Here is a 13,955-nt window from a genome sequence, read left to right as displayed (position 1 = left end):
AATCACGTCTGCACACAACCGCCCTTAGCAGTACCTACATCTTCACCGTACCCAGCCCACATGACGCAGCTGCCTGACCCGGGCCAAGGTGGATCCATTGGGCAGGAACCGCAGTGGCAGTGCTCTACTCTCTAGGACATACATGGAAAAACCAGGAGAGAACATCCGTTTTCTCCACGTTTTGTAATATTGTAATTGTCCTAAGTTCATTATGCAAGCTACAGAAATGTTGCAATATGGTGCTCCTCAATTATCTGCCAATGCCACCAAACTTAAAAAAATTTGACGTTCTAGCAGGCCTAGTGACTGTTCCCATTTTCTGGGCGCTGCACCTCTGGGTACTAAGGGCGCCTCAGAGTTGTTAGTGTAGCTTTACACTCTGAAACCTGACTCAATGGCTTGTTATTCGCCAGAGCTCATGTCAGCACAGTGCACAACATGGAATACACAGAAGAGGTTTCGGGTGAGATCCCTTCAGCCACTTACTTGTTTGGGTGATGCCCCTTCGTGCTTTGGCTCTGTTGGGTGTCAGTCATATTTTGGCATCAGCTAACAGACTTTTACAGGGTGTTCTAGTACATAAAGTAATCCTGAGACAGCAAGGCACTGAGAAAACACTTATCGTTGAACAGGAGTGCAGCAATCTCATTGGATTAGAGATGTAATCCCCTCATCCAAGATGGCTGCTTGGATGAGGAGATAAGTGCTGCTTAACCGGGCTGACTTTAATGTGCTAATGCATGCATACACAGGCATGGGTACATACTACATGCATGCATTAGCACATTCAATGTAGACCGGCTGGTTTTGTAACTCTGTTTGCTCCTCATGCTCGTCAGGCTGCATGATCTGATGTAGAAACACCACAACCCCTAAGAGTCAGTCCCGTATTGAGAAATGATGCACCACCTGGGCAAAACATTGAGATTCTGTTATCCAAGGCAGAACTGTGGAAGCTTGACACCCCCACCAACTGTCAGTTTTAATGAGAGTGTGGTGCCCTGCGTAACAATGACCCCATGCACTGGTGAGCTGCAGGTGTGTTTGTTGCAGCCCTCCTGAGAGCTGCTAAAACCCATGCCCCTCTTACCTCTTCTGTGGTGCAGGCATAGCCGTGAGACAGTAGGTGGCAGTGCAGGGAGGACAGCAGACAAGAGAGCTCACCCCTCTTACCTCTTCTGTGGTGCAGGCATGGCAGTGAGCCAGTAGGTGGCAGTGCAGGGAGGACAGCAGACAAGAGAGCACACCCCTCTTACCTCTTCTGTGGTGCAGGCATGGCAGTGAGCCAGTAGGTGGCAGTGCAGGGAGGACAGCAGACAAGAGAGCACACCCCTCTTACCTCTTCTGTGGTGCAGGCATGGCAGTGAGCCAGTAGGTGGCAGTGCAGGGAGGACAGCAGACAAGAGAGCACACCCCTCTTACCTCTTCTGTGGTGCAGGCATGGCAGTGAGCCAGTAGGTGGCAGTGCAGGGAGGACAGCAGGTGGTACAGATGTGTTGGGGGGCCCCAAGCTGACTCTGAAGGGTGAGACTGCTGGCTGTCACTGTTCTTTTCCATAGCAACAAAGACACGGTCCTTATCACAGGGTATAGGAAAGGAAGAAAACCGGGAACTTAATTAGTGGAAAAAGTAAAAGATAAGTTCAATATCTACCAACAAGTTTGTGCTGGTTAGTTGTATAAACAAAATGTTAACCTAATTTTTCTGACAGACAAGGAAATGAGCTACAAACAGAATTTGCTGTATCTTGTGCAGTTTGGCAGGCGAGGATGTAATTTCACATTTACCTCATTGGGGATTAACGTAAAGAAGTGGGTCTGGAGGTGCAGCTTACCACGAAAGCTGATCCGAGAGCGAGGAAGCGGTTCCCTGATATATCCGTGCCTAATGTCAGGCATTGAAGAAGAGGTTTGGTGTCAATACAGAGTGCTGGTGGGGACTCAATTCAGGTTGTGTTCGTGCAGAGAAAGCGATGTGCGTTACACGACCACCAGTGAACTAAGCTTCCCAACAGGCCATGATCTCATGTGTGTCTAGCGAGTAGGCGGCCATTTTGGAACTTCAGGTATAACTTTCTTCGCAGTGCACAGCATCCTTGCTAGGCAATTGTGCTACAATGTTGCTGCAGCCAGGACCTCACTACAAGAATGTTGCATGTCAAGTGTCCAGGGCACCTGCTTCCTAAAGGCTTGATCTATGGCTATTTATGAACTATGTGCATTTTCTATTACACGGCTGGTATTGTGAAGTAGTGTGTGATTGAAAACAAACTTGGAACTATTTCTTGTGCATTTATTTAAAACCGTAAAGAGCGATTTATATGATTCTCTGTACTTTTAAAGCATGACTTGCATGTTGTTCTAAGAGTTCCTGTGAGGTACCAGGATGGATTATGAAGAGGGCATCACACAAATACACACACACATTCACGCACGCACGTACACACACACACACACACACAGGGCCCAGGAGAAGACATGTTGCTGAAACACTTCGCCCATGAAAATCTTTCTCTAATATATTTTGCACTTGCATTTGTATATGTTTTTAGAGGAGCTTGATTGGGTTTGGCACAACAATAAAATTCATACATGCATGAAAAGAACTTCTGTGGAGTGTCTTAGTGCCTGGTGCCGCCGTATCGCGTGTTGGTGAAGTAATGACGTGAGGAAGCATATAGCATATATATATATATATATATATATATATATATATTACCTACTGGCGTGTCGCCAGTAGGTATATATAGTTAGGATTATTTGTCTATGGAACTTTTGAAAATTCTATGTCTAATAACTTTAGCGTTTGTGGACGGAATCGGCTGAAATTTTCAGGAAAATGGCACATTTTGTTTCTGAGCAGCCCCCGAGAATTTGGGGGGGTTTCGTCAAGGGGGGGCCGAGAAAAAAGGGGGGTCCCAAAACGCGTTTTTCCCATGTTAATTTCCATAGGGCCTTTGGCCTCACTTTTAGCTCGAACGGCTGAATGGATTTGCACGAAACTTGGCAAAATTGTAGGGACTGTTAGCCCGATGTGCCTTTGCTAGGTCTCAATATATGTGCTCCAGTGGATTTTGAGAAATTAACGTTCAAAACAAGATATATATCTGTAACAGCGCTCCGGGCTGCGCTCCGGTCCGCTTACTTTTCGCGAAACGGAACTTTGCGATGCGAAGCTGATTGGCTCCCCGGTGTCTGTCAACATTCTAAACAGTCCGGAGCGGCCGCCATCTTATCTCTCGGTAGGATCGAGAGAGAAGAAGAGGTGAAAAACGAAGGGGGAATTTAATGAAAGGGGGCAAGGTATACCCCTCTTGACCCCCTAGGAATGTTGTTGGGGTTATTAAAGGGTCCCGTGGGGAAAAAAAAAAAAAAAAAATTCACGGTAGAAGCGCTTCCCGGGCCGCAAACTGGGCCGCAAACTGGTAGCGAAACGGGAATTCGCCATTTTGTGCTTCGTTTTAATTAAATTACTAGGTATAAGGGGGTGCGGGAGACCATTTTGTGTTTCGTTTTAATTAAATTACTAGGTATAAGGGGGTGCGGGAGACGTATCCTAATCCCTTATGTTTTCTGAGGGTGGCTGAGGAGGCTCATATATGTTGATACATGTCTTCCAGCGGCTGTGCGTGAGCTTTTTTTTTTTTTTGCTGCGTGACGTCTGTTAACGTTCGATTCGATGGAAATCAGGAAGTGTTGACCACCAATTTGTCAGTGCGATAAAATATTTTGTTATAAATGAATCCTTATTGATAAACATTGCCTGCGCCATCTTGCCTTTTTTCCAATGCCACAATTTTGTCGTGCACGGCAGCCATTTTAGATGCTAGGCCGGTCCCAGGCTATCACCTAGCCCTGCGGATGTAGTTTATGGCCCTAGCTGTAGAGAATCCAGACATGCCAACCCTCCCGATTCAGGCGTGAGACTACTGATTTCAGTGCTAGTCTCCCGCCTCCCGATTCCTGCAAGCAAAAACCCGGAGGCATATTACCAACAACTAGCGATCATTTTTGTCTCTAACTTGTTTAGAGACAAAAATTATCGCCGCACATCGGCGATTTTTATCGCAGATAAACCTTGCTATTAGCAAGGTTTATCGCAAATGCGATAAAAAACGGCCGCAATGCATGAATATCGCTGAAAAGTCAGCGATATTCATGCATTATCCAGCAAATGCTCTTAGCCATGTTATCCACCTCCCATTGGATAACATGGCTAAAAACTGCTCAGGGCAGGTGTTAGCTTGTGGAGATATTCGCGCTTAGCGAGAATATCTCCAAAATTTGGTAATAGGAGATAGCGATGTAAGGGACTGTTTCCAGTCGCTAACATCTTGGCACGCCCACTTTGCATGTCATTAGTGATAGATATCACTGACATGCAAAGCGGGGCCCAAGATGGTCGCTATCTCCTTTTAGCTGTCACTAACTGGTGTTAGCGACAGCTTGGTAATAGGGAGATAATTTTATCTCCGCTTTCTTGGCTTTTAAAGCCAAAAAAGCGGAAATAAACCCCCTTGATAATATGCCCCACGATTCCTCTGGGGTTTCAGCTGACAGGGCTTGGTATTGTGTTACGTGCTAATTCTTCCAGGAAACGTCAGAGGGTCGATGCAGGGGTTCTAGAAGGGGTGATAAACCATTTAAGCCTCATGAACAAGCGCATGGTCTTTTAAAGATCTGTGAAGTACTCGGGGCGGCGGTGTGTGTGTGCCCTCTTTCAGGAGCGGGCGGGGGGGGGGGGGGGGGACACTGCCAGCAACTTGCCAGGCCAGGCAGTGTTCAACACTTGCATCACCCTTTCTCTGCCTGCTATTGCGCTCCATGCTTCGGAAAGGTAAGAAAAAGAACGTGCATTTGAGTTTGAAATGTCCGATCCTGTAGCAGTACACTTGCAAAGCCCACACATGACAATAACCCGATTCAAGGCCCCATTCACCCGATTTTTTAATAATATATAGTACTCCAAAAAAGTAGGATTATAAAACTTTATTAACTTTTAAATATAACGACCGCAACAAAAACTGTAAATATATTTAAACATTTTTTGACAAAAAAAAACAACAATGGTCCGAAGCTGTCTTTTGTGCGAATAGTCCCAAGGCAGCACAACGTGCTGAGTTGTGGACGGCACCCAGGTGAAGAACCATCCCTTCTTTAAACCCCATGGTGACCAACTAAGTGCAGGTTTTACATAAAGTAGTGTTTACCTAGAGTGGTGCTGTGTAGGACACTCTGAATGGAAAATAACCAGAACTATAACGATAACAACAACAACAACAATAATATAACTTTTATGCCCAAATTACGCAAACATTTAGCTAATCTGCTAAAGGGGGGAGTCGCCATTTCTTTTGATAATTTATTCACCCATCCGTAGCCTCTCTATTCTCCATTACAATGTGTTTCTTGCTGAAATTAACCAGAACTATAACCATAACAACAACAACAACAATAATATAACTTTAATGTCCAAATTACGCAAAGATTTAGCTAATCTGCTAAAGGGGGGAGTAGCCATTTCTTTTGATAATTTATTTATCCATCCGTAGCCTCTCTAATCTCCATTACAATGTGTTTCTTGCTGTCGCTAGCTGATGAAAAAACTAAAGTGATAACTTCCTCATTCTTATTTTGTCTTTCTTTGTTCCTTAAGATGTTATCTGTGTCAACCTCTTCCGAGAATGCTGATGCGTTAGGGATTTCCTTGTGTTTCTTAATAGCATTGGTGTCTGCACACTTCTTTGTCAATTCTGTGAACATGATAACTGCTTCATAAACAGACGATATCTTTGTTTAGTCATTAGTGTTAAGTGTGTCTGAAACTACAGTGCCCTTCTGTTTTTCTTTCTTCAGGCTCTACAGAGTTTTGTGTGTTGTTCTTTTGAGCGACAATTATTCCAGAGGTTTCAGGTTCACTTGTTTTGTCCTGCAGTGAGTTAACAGCTTTAGAGACTTCATGTTTATTTGCTATGTCCTGCTGTGCGTCAACTGCTTCAGAGACGTCAGCCTCATTTGTTATGTTTGACTAGATCCTGGACCTGCCCGGCCGCGCCCAAAATGGCTCCGGTGTAAATGGGACTCGTAACTGCTTGTTGTGTACTGGTTGCCCAACCTTGATATCACGAGATACGTATGCAGTTGTGAAGCACATGGCGGAGGCTCGTCTGCTGTAGTGGGGCGCCCCTTTATCGTTTCAGTTGCCATTCCGCCCGCTTTTGCTACACTGTGCCTTTTCCGCCATTCAGCTGTTTACCGCCCGCTCTTACGGCTACAGCGTCTCGCTCACCATGTAGTTGAGTTGCTCCCACTCTTGCGGTGCAGCGATAGGCAGCTGCCACAGGACTCTTAAAATGGCGGCCGACTCTTCGGATTTGGGCCTGGTCCAGTAAAATGGCCCTGGGACACCTTGGAACTCGGACGCTTGTCTGCCAGGGCTTGGGTCCCATTCTCGAAAGCGTCCCCTCAGCCTTGAAGATTCTACAAAAGTCTTGGGGGACCTCGACTCCCGCAGGCTTCCGGTGGGGAGCGGCTGCCATGATTGCTTGCGGAATGGCCACGACGGAGCTACGAGATGGTGGTGCTCTCATGGTGACGCCAGCTTCAGTCTGCAACATCCAGAAACAAGGTGGGGCTTTCATCGTTTGGGAAAAAAAATGTTTTAATCCAATGAAAAGTGTTATTTTTAGGTCACATGACCTAGTCTTACATCATTAGGAAAACAAAAGTAAAATGAACCAATGAAAAGTTTTATTAACAAGTCACATGACCTGTTATGCTTGCGTTACGCGCTGCGCGGCGCGCTCTGGATCGTTTCCGGGAAGCTGCGCCTTGCGCACCGGAGCACTTCCGGGTGCGCTAACGCGGCGCGTCATATGACGCATTAAGCGACAACGCAGGTCCAGAATATAGTCAAAATGTCTCCACCAACCAGCGGTCGGAATACAACCGCTTTCAGCAGTCCAAAAAGTTCTGTTAAATCGCAAGAGCGGGAGCAACTCAACTACATGGTGAGCGAGACGCTGTAGTCGCAAGAGCGCGCGGTAAACAGCTGAATGACGGAAGATGCACAGAGTAGCAAAAGCGGGAGAAATGGCAACTAAAACGGTAAAGGGGCGCCCCACTACAGCGTGTCTTCAGGTAAAACGGATTGTGGGACAAGGTCCAGAATGGAAGAGTCATCAAAAGGCAAAAAAATCCGCCGGACCCCGGGAGCCAGCCGCCTATGTCGGGGGCGATCTCAGGCCACACCAGGGCAACACGACTTGGGGAGGGGGCAGGAGCCAAGCGCCCCCTCCCAGTCCGCGCCATCTCACCGCCCCTCGGGGGCCTCCGTCAAGCGGTTTAGGGAGGCACCGTATCACATTGTTTTCTAATGCAGTCAGGTCCACAAACGGACCCCACTTACTTTGAATAGTGAAGCTGCAGCAGGTGCAAATAAGGTTTAGACAGTGTTACAAGCGCTGCTTAGAACTCTGAAGTATGGCACTCAACATCCAGGACTTATGCCATTTGTGTAAGGCAGTGACATCGAAGCAACTCAGGGACCAAAAGCATGAACGAACACTCACGTATGAAAATCTTATTTGGGGAAGGGGCAGGATCCAAACGCCCCCTCCCAGTCCGCGCCACCACACCGTATGTAGAAAATCTGAAGCCATCGTTCTACAAACTCTCAACCAGCCTTGGATGGAAAAATCTTAAAGAATGTACAAACTGAAAACCAGTTTTTGTCTGCATAGCAGCAACGTTTGCTATCAGTGCATGAGTTTCATGCTCGATTGATTGAGCTAGCCGGATCGGGCAACAAAAAGTATAAAATAGTTATGTAAATAGTTATTTAATAAAATGTTTTACCCTGTTACTTTGCTGGTGTGTTGTATCTATTTATAATATTTGCATAGGGTTTGTTGTTATTTTGGGCGGGGTGGGTGGCGGAGTCGAGCTGTCTTGCAGCCATCATGGTGTGGAGCTCAGTTCATCTCACTATTTTCGTATTTCTCATGAAGGGTTGTTCCTAATGTTTGTATTTTAGCGAGGTCAAAAAGAGATCCAATTAGTGGTCTACTGATTTTGCTCGATTACTTTTATTTTTTTACACGATTTTTCACTATCTGCAAAGACTAAACAGAGTATTGCGACTTTGTGCTTGTTTGTAAATAGAGAATGATCCAAAGAGAACCAATTCTAAAACAGTAAATGCTTGGATAACAATCAATCAAATGGAGAGACAAGCAGGTACGACGGATTACAACGGGGGTAAAGGTCTGCGTTAACTACCCTTCACTATCTGCAAAGAGAGAGTACTACTAAGAGAAAAGAGGGGAGGGGGGGGGCAGCGTTCAAAGCACATCAGCGTGCATAAACACGAAAACGTTTTTACCTATCACGTACTTGACATTTGGCAGCTTTTGATATTTGCTATTAAAAAACCATTGATATTCACAGAAAAAACCATAGGTTATAGTCCATATATAGTTAGGAATTTGCATTTACAAAACCTTGAAAATTCACTGAAAAAACCATAGGTTATAGACCATATATAGTTAGGAATTTGCATTTACAAAACCTTATTTTACTCGCATAAAACCATTGAAATTCCATATATAGTTAGATGCGCTAACTATATATCGCGCACCCGCAATCCACTGCTGATGATGTCACATATTACATCATTCATGACATGGTTAGTGACATCACTGATGACATCACTGATGACATCTCAAATGACATCACTGATAACATCTCATTTGACATTACTGATCACATTACTGATGATATCATTCATGTGATAATACCATGAACCTCTTCAGACTCTAATATAACCTTAGATACAATCAGTGTAAACAGACAGTCACAGACTGTCACTCATCCATGGAGTTACTCACACACCTAGTCAGTCATGCAAACAATCAATCACACTTCCATTTCCTCAACTATACAGTTATACACACCTTATTTATTCAAACATATACTAACACATATTTACTCTGTTATACAATCCCTGATACAAGTTCACAATGATCCATACAGCCACTCACACATTCACTGGCTCTTATGCACACTTATTTATATATGTCAACTCTCACATGTACTGTGTTTTACATATGTACTTACTTTGACATGTAGCACTGAGATATCCATTCACTCACTAATACACTAATGCACACAGTCATCCGCCCATACAGCTGTTTCCACATGCAGTTTTGAACCCATACATATAGTGAATCAACTACTCACACATCTATGTACAGAGTCACACACCTCCCAGCTACCCATACACACACACTCAGTGTCCCATACAAATACTTGGACAACCAATCAATAACCCATACAGTTATTCATATAGCTACTGATCAACACATGCAGCAGTTTGTAGAACAACAGATATAATGATGCACAAATTAAGATAGTTTAGTCACTAACCCATGCACTCATTAAGACACATTTAATCATTCTCTCATACAGTCAGTCATGCACCTACTAAATCCTTTTTCCAGACACTTATACATCCACTCATTTTTCAATATGTAAGACACATTTTAACTTTACAGAAACATACAGTCACTGGATGTTGTCATCAGTGATGTCATTTGAGATGTCATCAGTGATGTCATCAGTGATGTCATTTGAGATGTCATCAGTGATGTCACTAACCATGTCATGAATGATGTAATATGTGACATCATCAGCAGTGGATTGCGGGTGCGCGATATATAGTTAGCGCATCTAACTATATATGGAATTTCAATGGTTTTATGCGAGTAAAATAAGGTTTTGTAAATGCAAATTCCTAACTATATATGGTCTATAACCTATGGTTTTTTCAGTGAATTTTCAAGGTTTTGTACATGCAAATTCCTAACTATATATGGACTATAACCTATGGTTTTTTCTGTGAATATATATATATATCCAACACGAAAGCCGCTAAAGACCCCTGCCACTCGCAGCGGCGGGCCCGGACGGGATAGCGAGTACCTACAAAACCACCACTCTGCTTTTCCAGTAAAGAAAGGACTGTCCAGGCCACTCGTTGTTCCAAAGAGCGTGTTTATTTTAGAACAGCATCGCTCGACGCATTTCAAAGACCAAGTCTTGGTCTTCGAAACGCGTCGAGCGATGCTGTTCTGAAATAAGCACGCTCTTTGGAACAACGAGTGGCCTGGACAGTCCTTTCTTTACTGGAAAAGCAGAGTGGTGGATATATATATATATATATATATATATATATATATATATATATATATATATATATATATATATATATATATATATATATATATATATATGTTGGACAGGCCACATGAAGGGCCGCTCTCCCCCGGCTCAACCAGGCCTGAGCCCAGTCCCGCAAGTACCACACACCACCATTGCACGTCCTCCGTCCCCTCAGGGACCCCTGCCCTCGAGCCTGCCGACCTCGAGGGTCCGATCCACTACCGGCCCACGCGCCCAGCCTGGGGCGCCATCTTGGACACTCCACCACGAGGCCGCCTGGCCCCCGATCGACCTCAACCCTGGGCCTGGCCCGGCCTCAGACATTCCGGCACCACCCTCCACCCAGGAGGTGAGCGGGCTACTTGGCAAGTCAATGGGAGAAAGAGGTGCCGATGGCTCTCCCCCACCAAGTGCCGCTCGCCCATCGCCTCCCCGGGCGCTGGCTCCACCCCCCTGCTGGGTGTCTGGACTCCCCCATCCCGGACCTCCCGACCTCCAAGTGCGAGGGTCCGGACATCAAAGCACGCCAGCCCTATAACTGGGGCAGCTCCAGAGCAGGAAGGCAGTTGTATCTTGGAGTCGAGAGACGTAAAGAGGAACTCATCCTGGACGGACTACTGGCGCTGCCATAGCTCTGTCCTGTGCACCATCGTCCTGCCTGTTGGCGCTGCCACAGCCGTCGTAACCTTCATCCTTCATCGTCGTCGGGACCTGCTGGCGTGGCCGCGGACCGTTGTAACCGTCATCTTCCACCGGGACCTGCAGGCTCCGCCGCGGACCGTCGTCCTTCCTTCATCCATCTCGGGACCTGCTTGGCTCCTCCACGGCCCGATCATCTAGAACGCCGAGCTCGAGGATTGAGAGCTATTTTGTACTCATTGGTAACTAAGACTGTCCCGCTACCCCTTTCCTAAACCAGAGACTAGAACCGAGGGGACCCCTGAGTCCAGACCTCCTTGTATCCATCCTCGTAACCTAAGAATTGCATATAAAGTTTCGTTAACCTTCAACCTTGTGTGGTGTCCGTCTGTGGGGGGGAAGTTACTTATCTGTACAGTCGTTGGAGACGGCTCTCCCTGGAGACCTCTCCCCGTAACCTCGGCCGACCCTCCCGGTCCGTCTAACATTGGTGGCCAGCGGCGCGATCCGAATCACCGCATAAACGTACAGAGAGTAGCTCACCCCACGACGAAGTCACAATGACCACGAAAGAGAGCGGATCAACCGAGAAATTCCAAATGGAGAAATTGGAGGAGTACAACCATCGTGAACTTAAACAATTCTGCATCGAACTGGGTATCGCTACCACCGGACTGAGTACCAAGGACGATTTTAAGCATGCCCTAGAATCTTGGGCAGAAACCGGGGCTGCCGGAACCCCTGATCAAAGCACCGTAGAAAAAACGACCACGGCCCCGGAAGGGCAAAGAACGGGTCTCTCGCAAGGCGAGATCCAGGAAAGAGAAAGGACCCGACTACACGAACTAGAAATGGCCCGACTTAAAATGGACGTTGAACTTAAGTTGGCCGAACAAAAAATCAACTTAGAGCACCTGCGTCTCCGAGAAGAAAGAGAGGAGAAACAGAGACAAAGGGAGCTCGAGGAAAAAAAACTAGCGTACGAACACGAACGAAACCTAGCCGAGATCAACCTACGCAAGCAGAATAAAGAAGCAGGGGTACCCGAGCGACCCCCCACCTCAGGGGCCACAGACAAAAAGGTACACATCCCCAAGGATGTTGTCCGAGAATACTTCAGAGAGGACGACATCCAGCAATGGTTTAAAGCCTATGAAATCGCTATGACTGCACACCGGATCGATAGAAGCGACTGGGGAGCCGGTCTCTGGGGAAGATTCCTCAATGAGGGCCGCGACACCCTACTACAGCTCCCGGACCACCAGATGACCTCCTACGACCATATGAAAGCGGCCCTCCTCACCCGCTATGGTCTCACACCCGAGATGTACCGTCAGAGGTTCCGAGACTGCACCCGCATCCCGGGTACAACTTGGGTGGACTATGTAACATACTTTAGCCGAGCCTTCGAGGGCTGGATCCGAGGAAGCAACGTCACGACATACGAGCAACTATTTAACCTGATGGTATGGGAGCATCTGTCGAACAATTGCTTCATTGAACTCCGCCAACACCTCCTCGACAGCAAGTTAACGGATCCCCGGCAGCTCGCAGCCGAAGCTGACCGGTGGGAGATCACCAGAGTGGGCCGGAATGGGTCCTACGAACAGAACCGGAACAACAATGGTCAGCACCGACCCAGAGGAGGAGGAGGGGGCCAAGGGCGAGGAAGAGACAACGCCCCGGTCGCCCCCGCTACCAACACCACCCCCCCGGCCAACCGGGGCAGCACCCCAGCGCGACCGGGGTACAGAGCCAATGTCACGTGTCACCGATGTCAACGAGTCGGCCACTATGCGAACGACCCAAACTGCCCGCAGTACCAGAGCCCAAGACCCCGCCAAGTGGCCGCTGCAGCCCTAGGGGAAGAACAGATCTCCGAGGAACAAGAAGAGTACGAACAAGAGCATCAAGAGTGGGAGCCAGCCGCCATGACTCTAGCCTGCTTAGGGGGAAAAGACATGGTCCCGCGGGTCCCCCTACCCGCTAACACCCAGAAGTACAGCCAATGGGTGAGCATCAATGGACACCAGGCCGAAGCCCTTCGTGACACCGGGGCCAGTGTAACAGCCGTCCGCTGTCACCTGGTGGCCCCAGAACAGTATCTACCGAACATTCTCTGCCCTGTACGATCAGCCGATAACTCGGAGAGCCTGTGTCGGATGGCCTGCGTCCCCTTCGAATGGGGGGGGGTCTCCGGCATGTTGAAAGTGACGGTCCGAGACGATGCCCCCGTAGACTGCCTCCTGGGCAATGACCTGGAAAGCTCTCCGTGGGCCGCCGTGGAGCGAAAGGAACACCTGGGGATGTTGGGCGTCCCAGACTGGGCGTGCGTCACCACCCGTTCCATGGCCGCCCGTGCCAACCACCAGCCAGAAGAACCCGAATGGCCGGCGCCACCGCCTCCGGTCGCCCCGGCCGAAAACACAGACCGTAACATTCCCGCCGAACCAGCTCAACCTACCGACCTCGCTAACCTCGACCAGTGGCCTCAAGAAGGGGGGCCCACGCAAGAACAATTTCGCAAAGAACAGAAGACCTGTCCCTCCCTCGAGGGACTCCGCCAGCAAGCGCTCGCCCAAAGCGCAGGGGATACCCCCGGAACTCATTGGGTCTACTGGGACAATGATCTGCTGTACAGCGAGCAAAGAATCGCCGAGCTGGGGAGCAACCGAGTACTAGTGGTACCCCTCCGTTTCAGAGACTTCCTGTTAAACCTGGCCCACGATGTCCCCCTGGCAGGACATCTGGGACAAGATAAAACCTACAGTCGCCTAGTGACCCACTTCTTCTGGCCCAAAATGAGAAACGATGTGCACCAGCATTGCCGATCTTGCCCCACGTGCCAAGCCAGTGGGAAGAGCGGCCGCAAACTAAAGGCTCCCCTGCAACCTTTTCCCGTGGTCACTACCCCGTTTGAGAGAGTCGGAATAGACATTGTGGGGCCCTTGGACCCACGCACAAAACAAGGCCATCGATTCATCCTGGTGCTAGTGGACCACGCCACCCGCTACCCTGAGGCTGTTCCTCTGCGAACTGTGACAGCCCCGGTGGTCGGCCGGGCCCTGATGGGGATCTTCTCCCGTGTGGGCTTCC

At 48.0% G+C, this 13,955-nt stretch overlaps 1 protein-coding gene across 1 annotated transcript in view; it reads right to left on the bottom strand.

Annotated features, from left to right (window-relative positions):
- The window catches only part of LOC147725878 (putative E3 ubiquitin-protein ligase HERC1), a 1,064,842-nt gene that overhangs the window by 847,447 nt on the left and 203,440 nt on the right, over window positions 1-13,955 (bottom strand). Inside the window, exon 15 of the mRNA XM_086963380.1 lies at window positions 1,423-1,575. Coding sequence (XP_086819506.1) covers window positions 1,423-1,575 — 153 coding nt within the window. The remainder of the gene's footprint in view (window positions 1-1,422; window positions 1,576-13,955) is intronic.

The sequence above is a fragment of the Lissotriton vulgaris genome, chromosome 3_1, assembly GCF_964263255.1.
Source record: "Lissotriton vulgaris chromosome 3_1, aLisVul1.2, whole genome shotgun sequence".
Lineage (NCBI taxonomy): Eukaryota > Metazoa > Chordata > Amphibia > Caudata > Salamandridae > Lissotriton > Lissotriton vulgaris.
The sequence above is the reverse complement of the archived record's forward strand: the minus strand, read 5'-3'. Positions and strand labels throughout refer to the sequence as shown.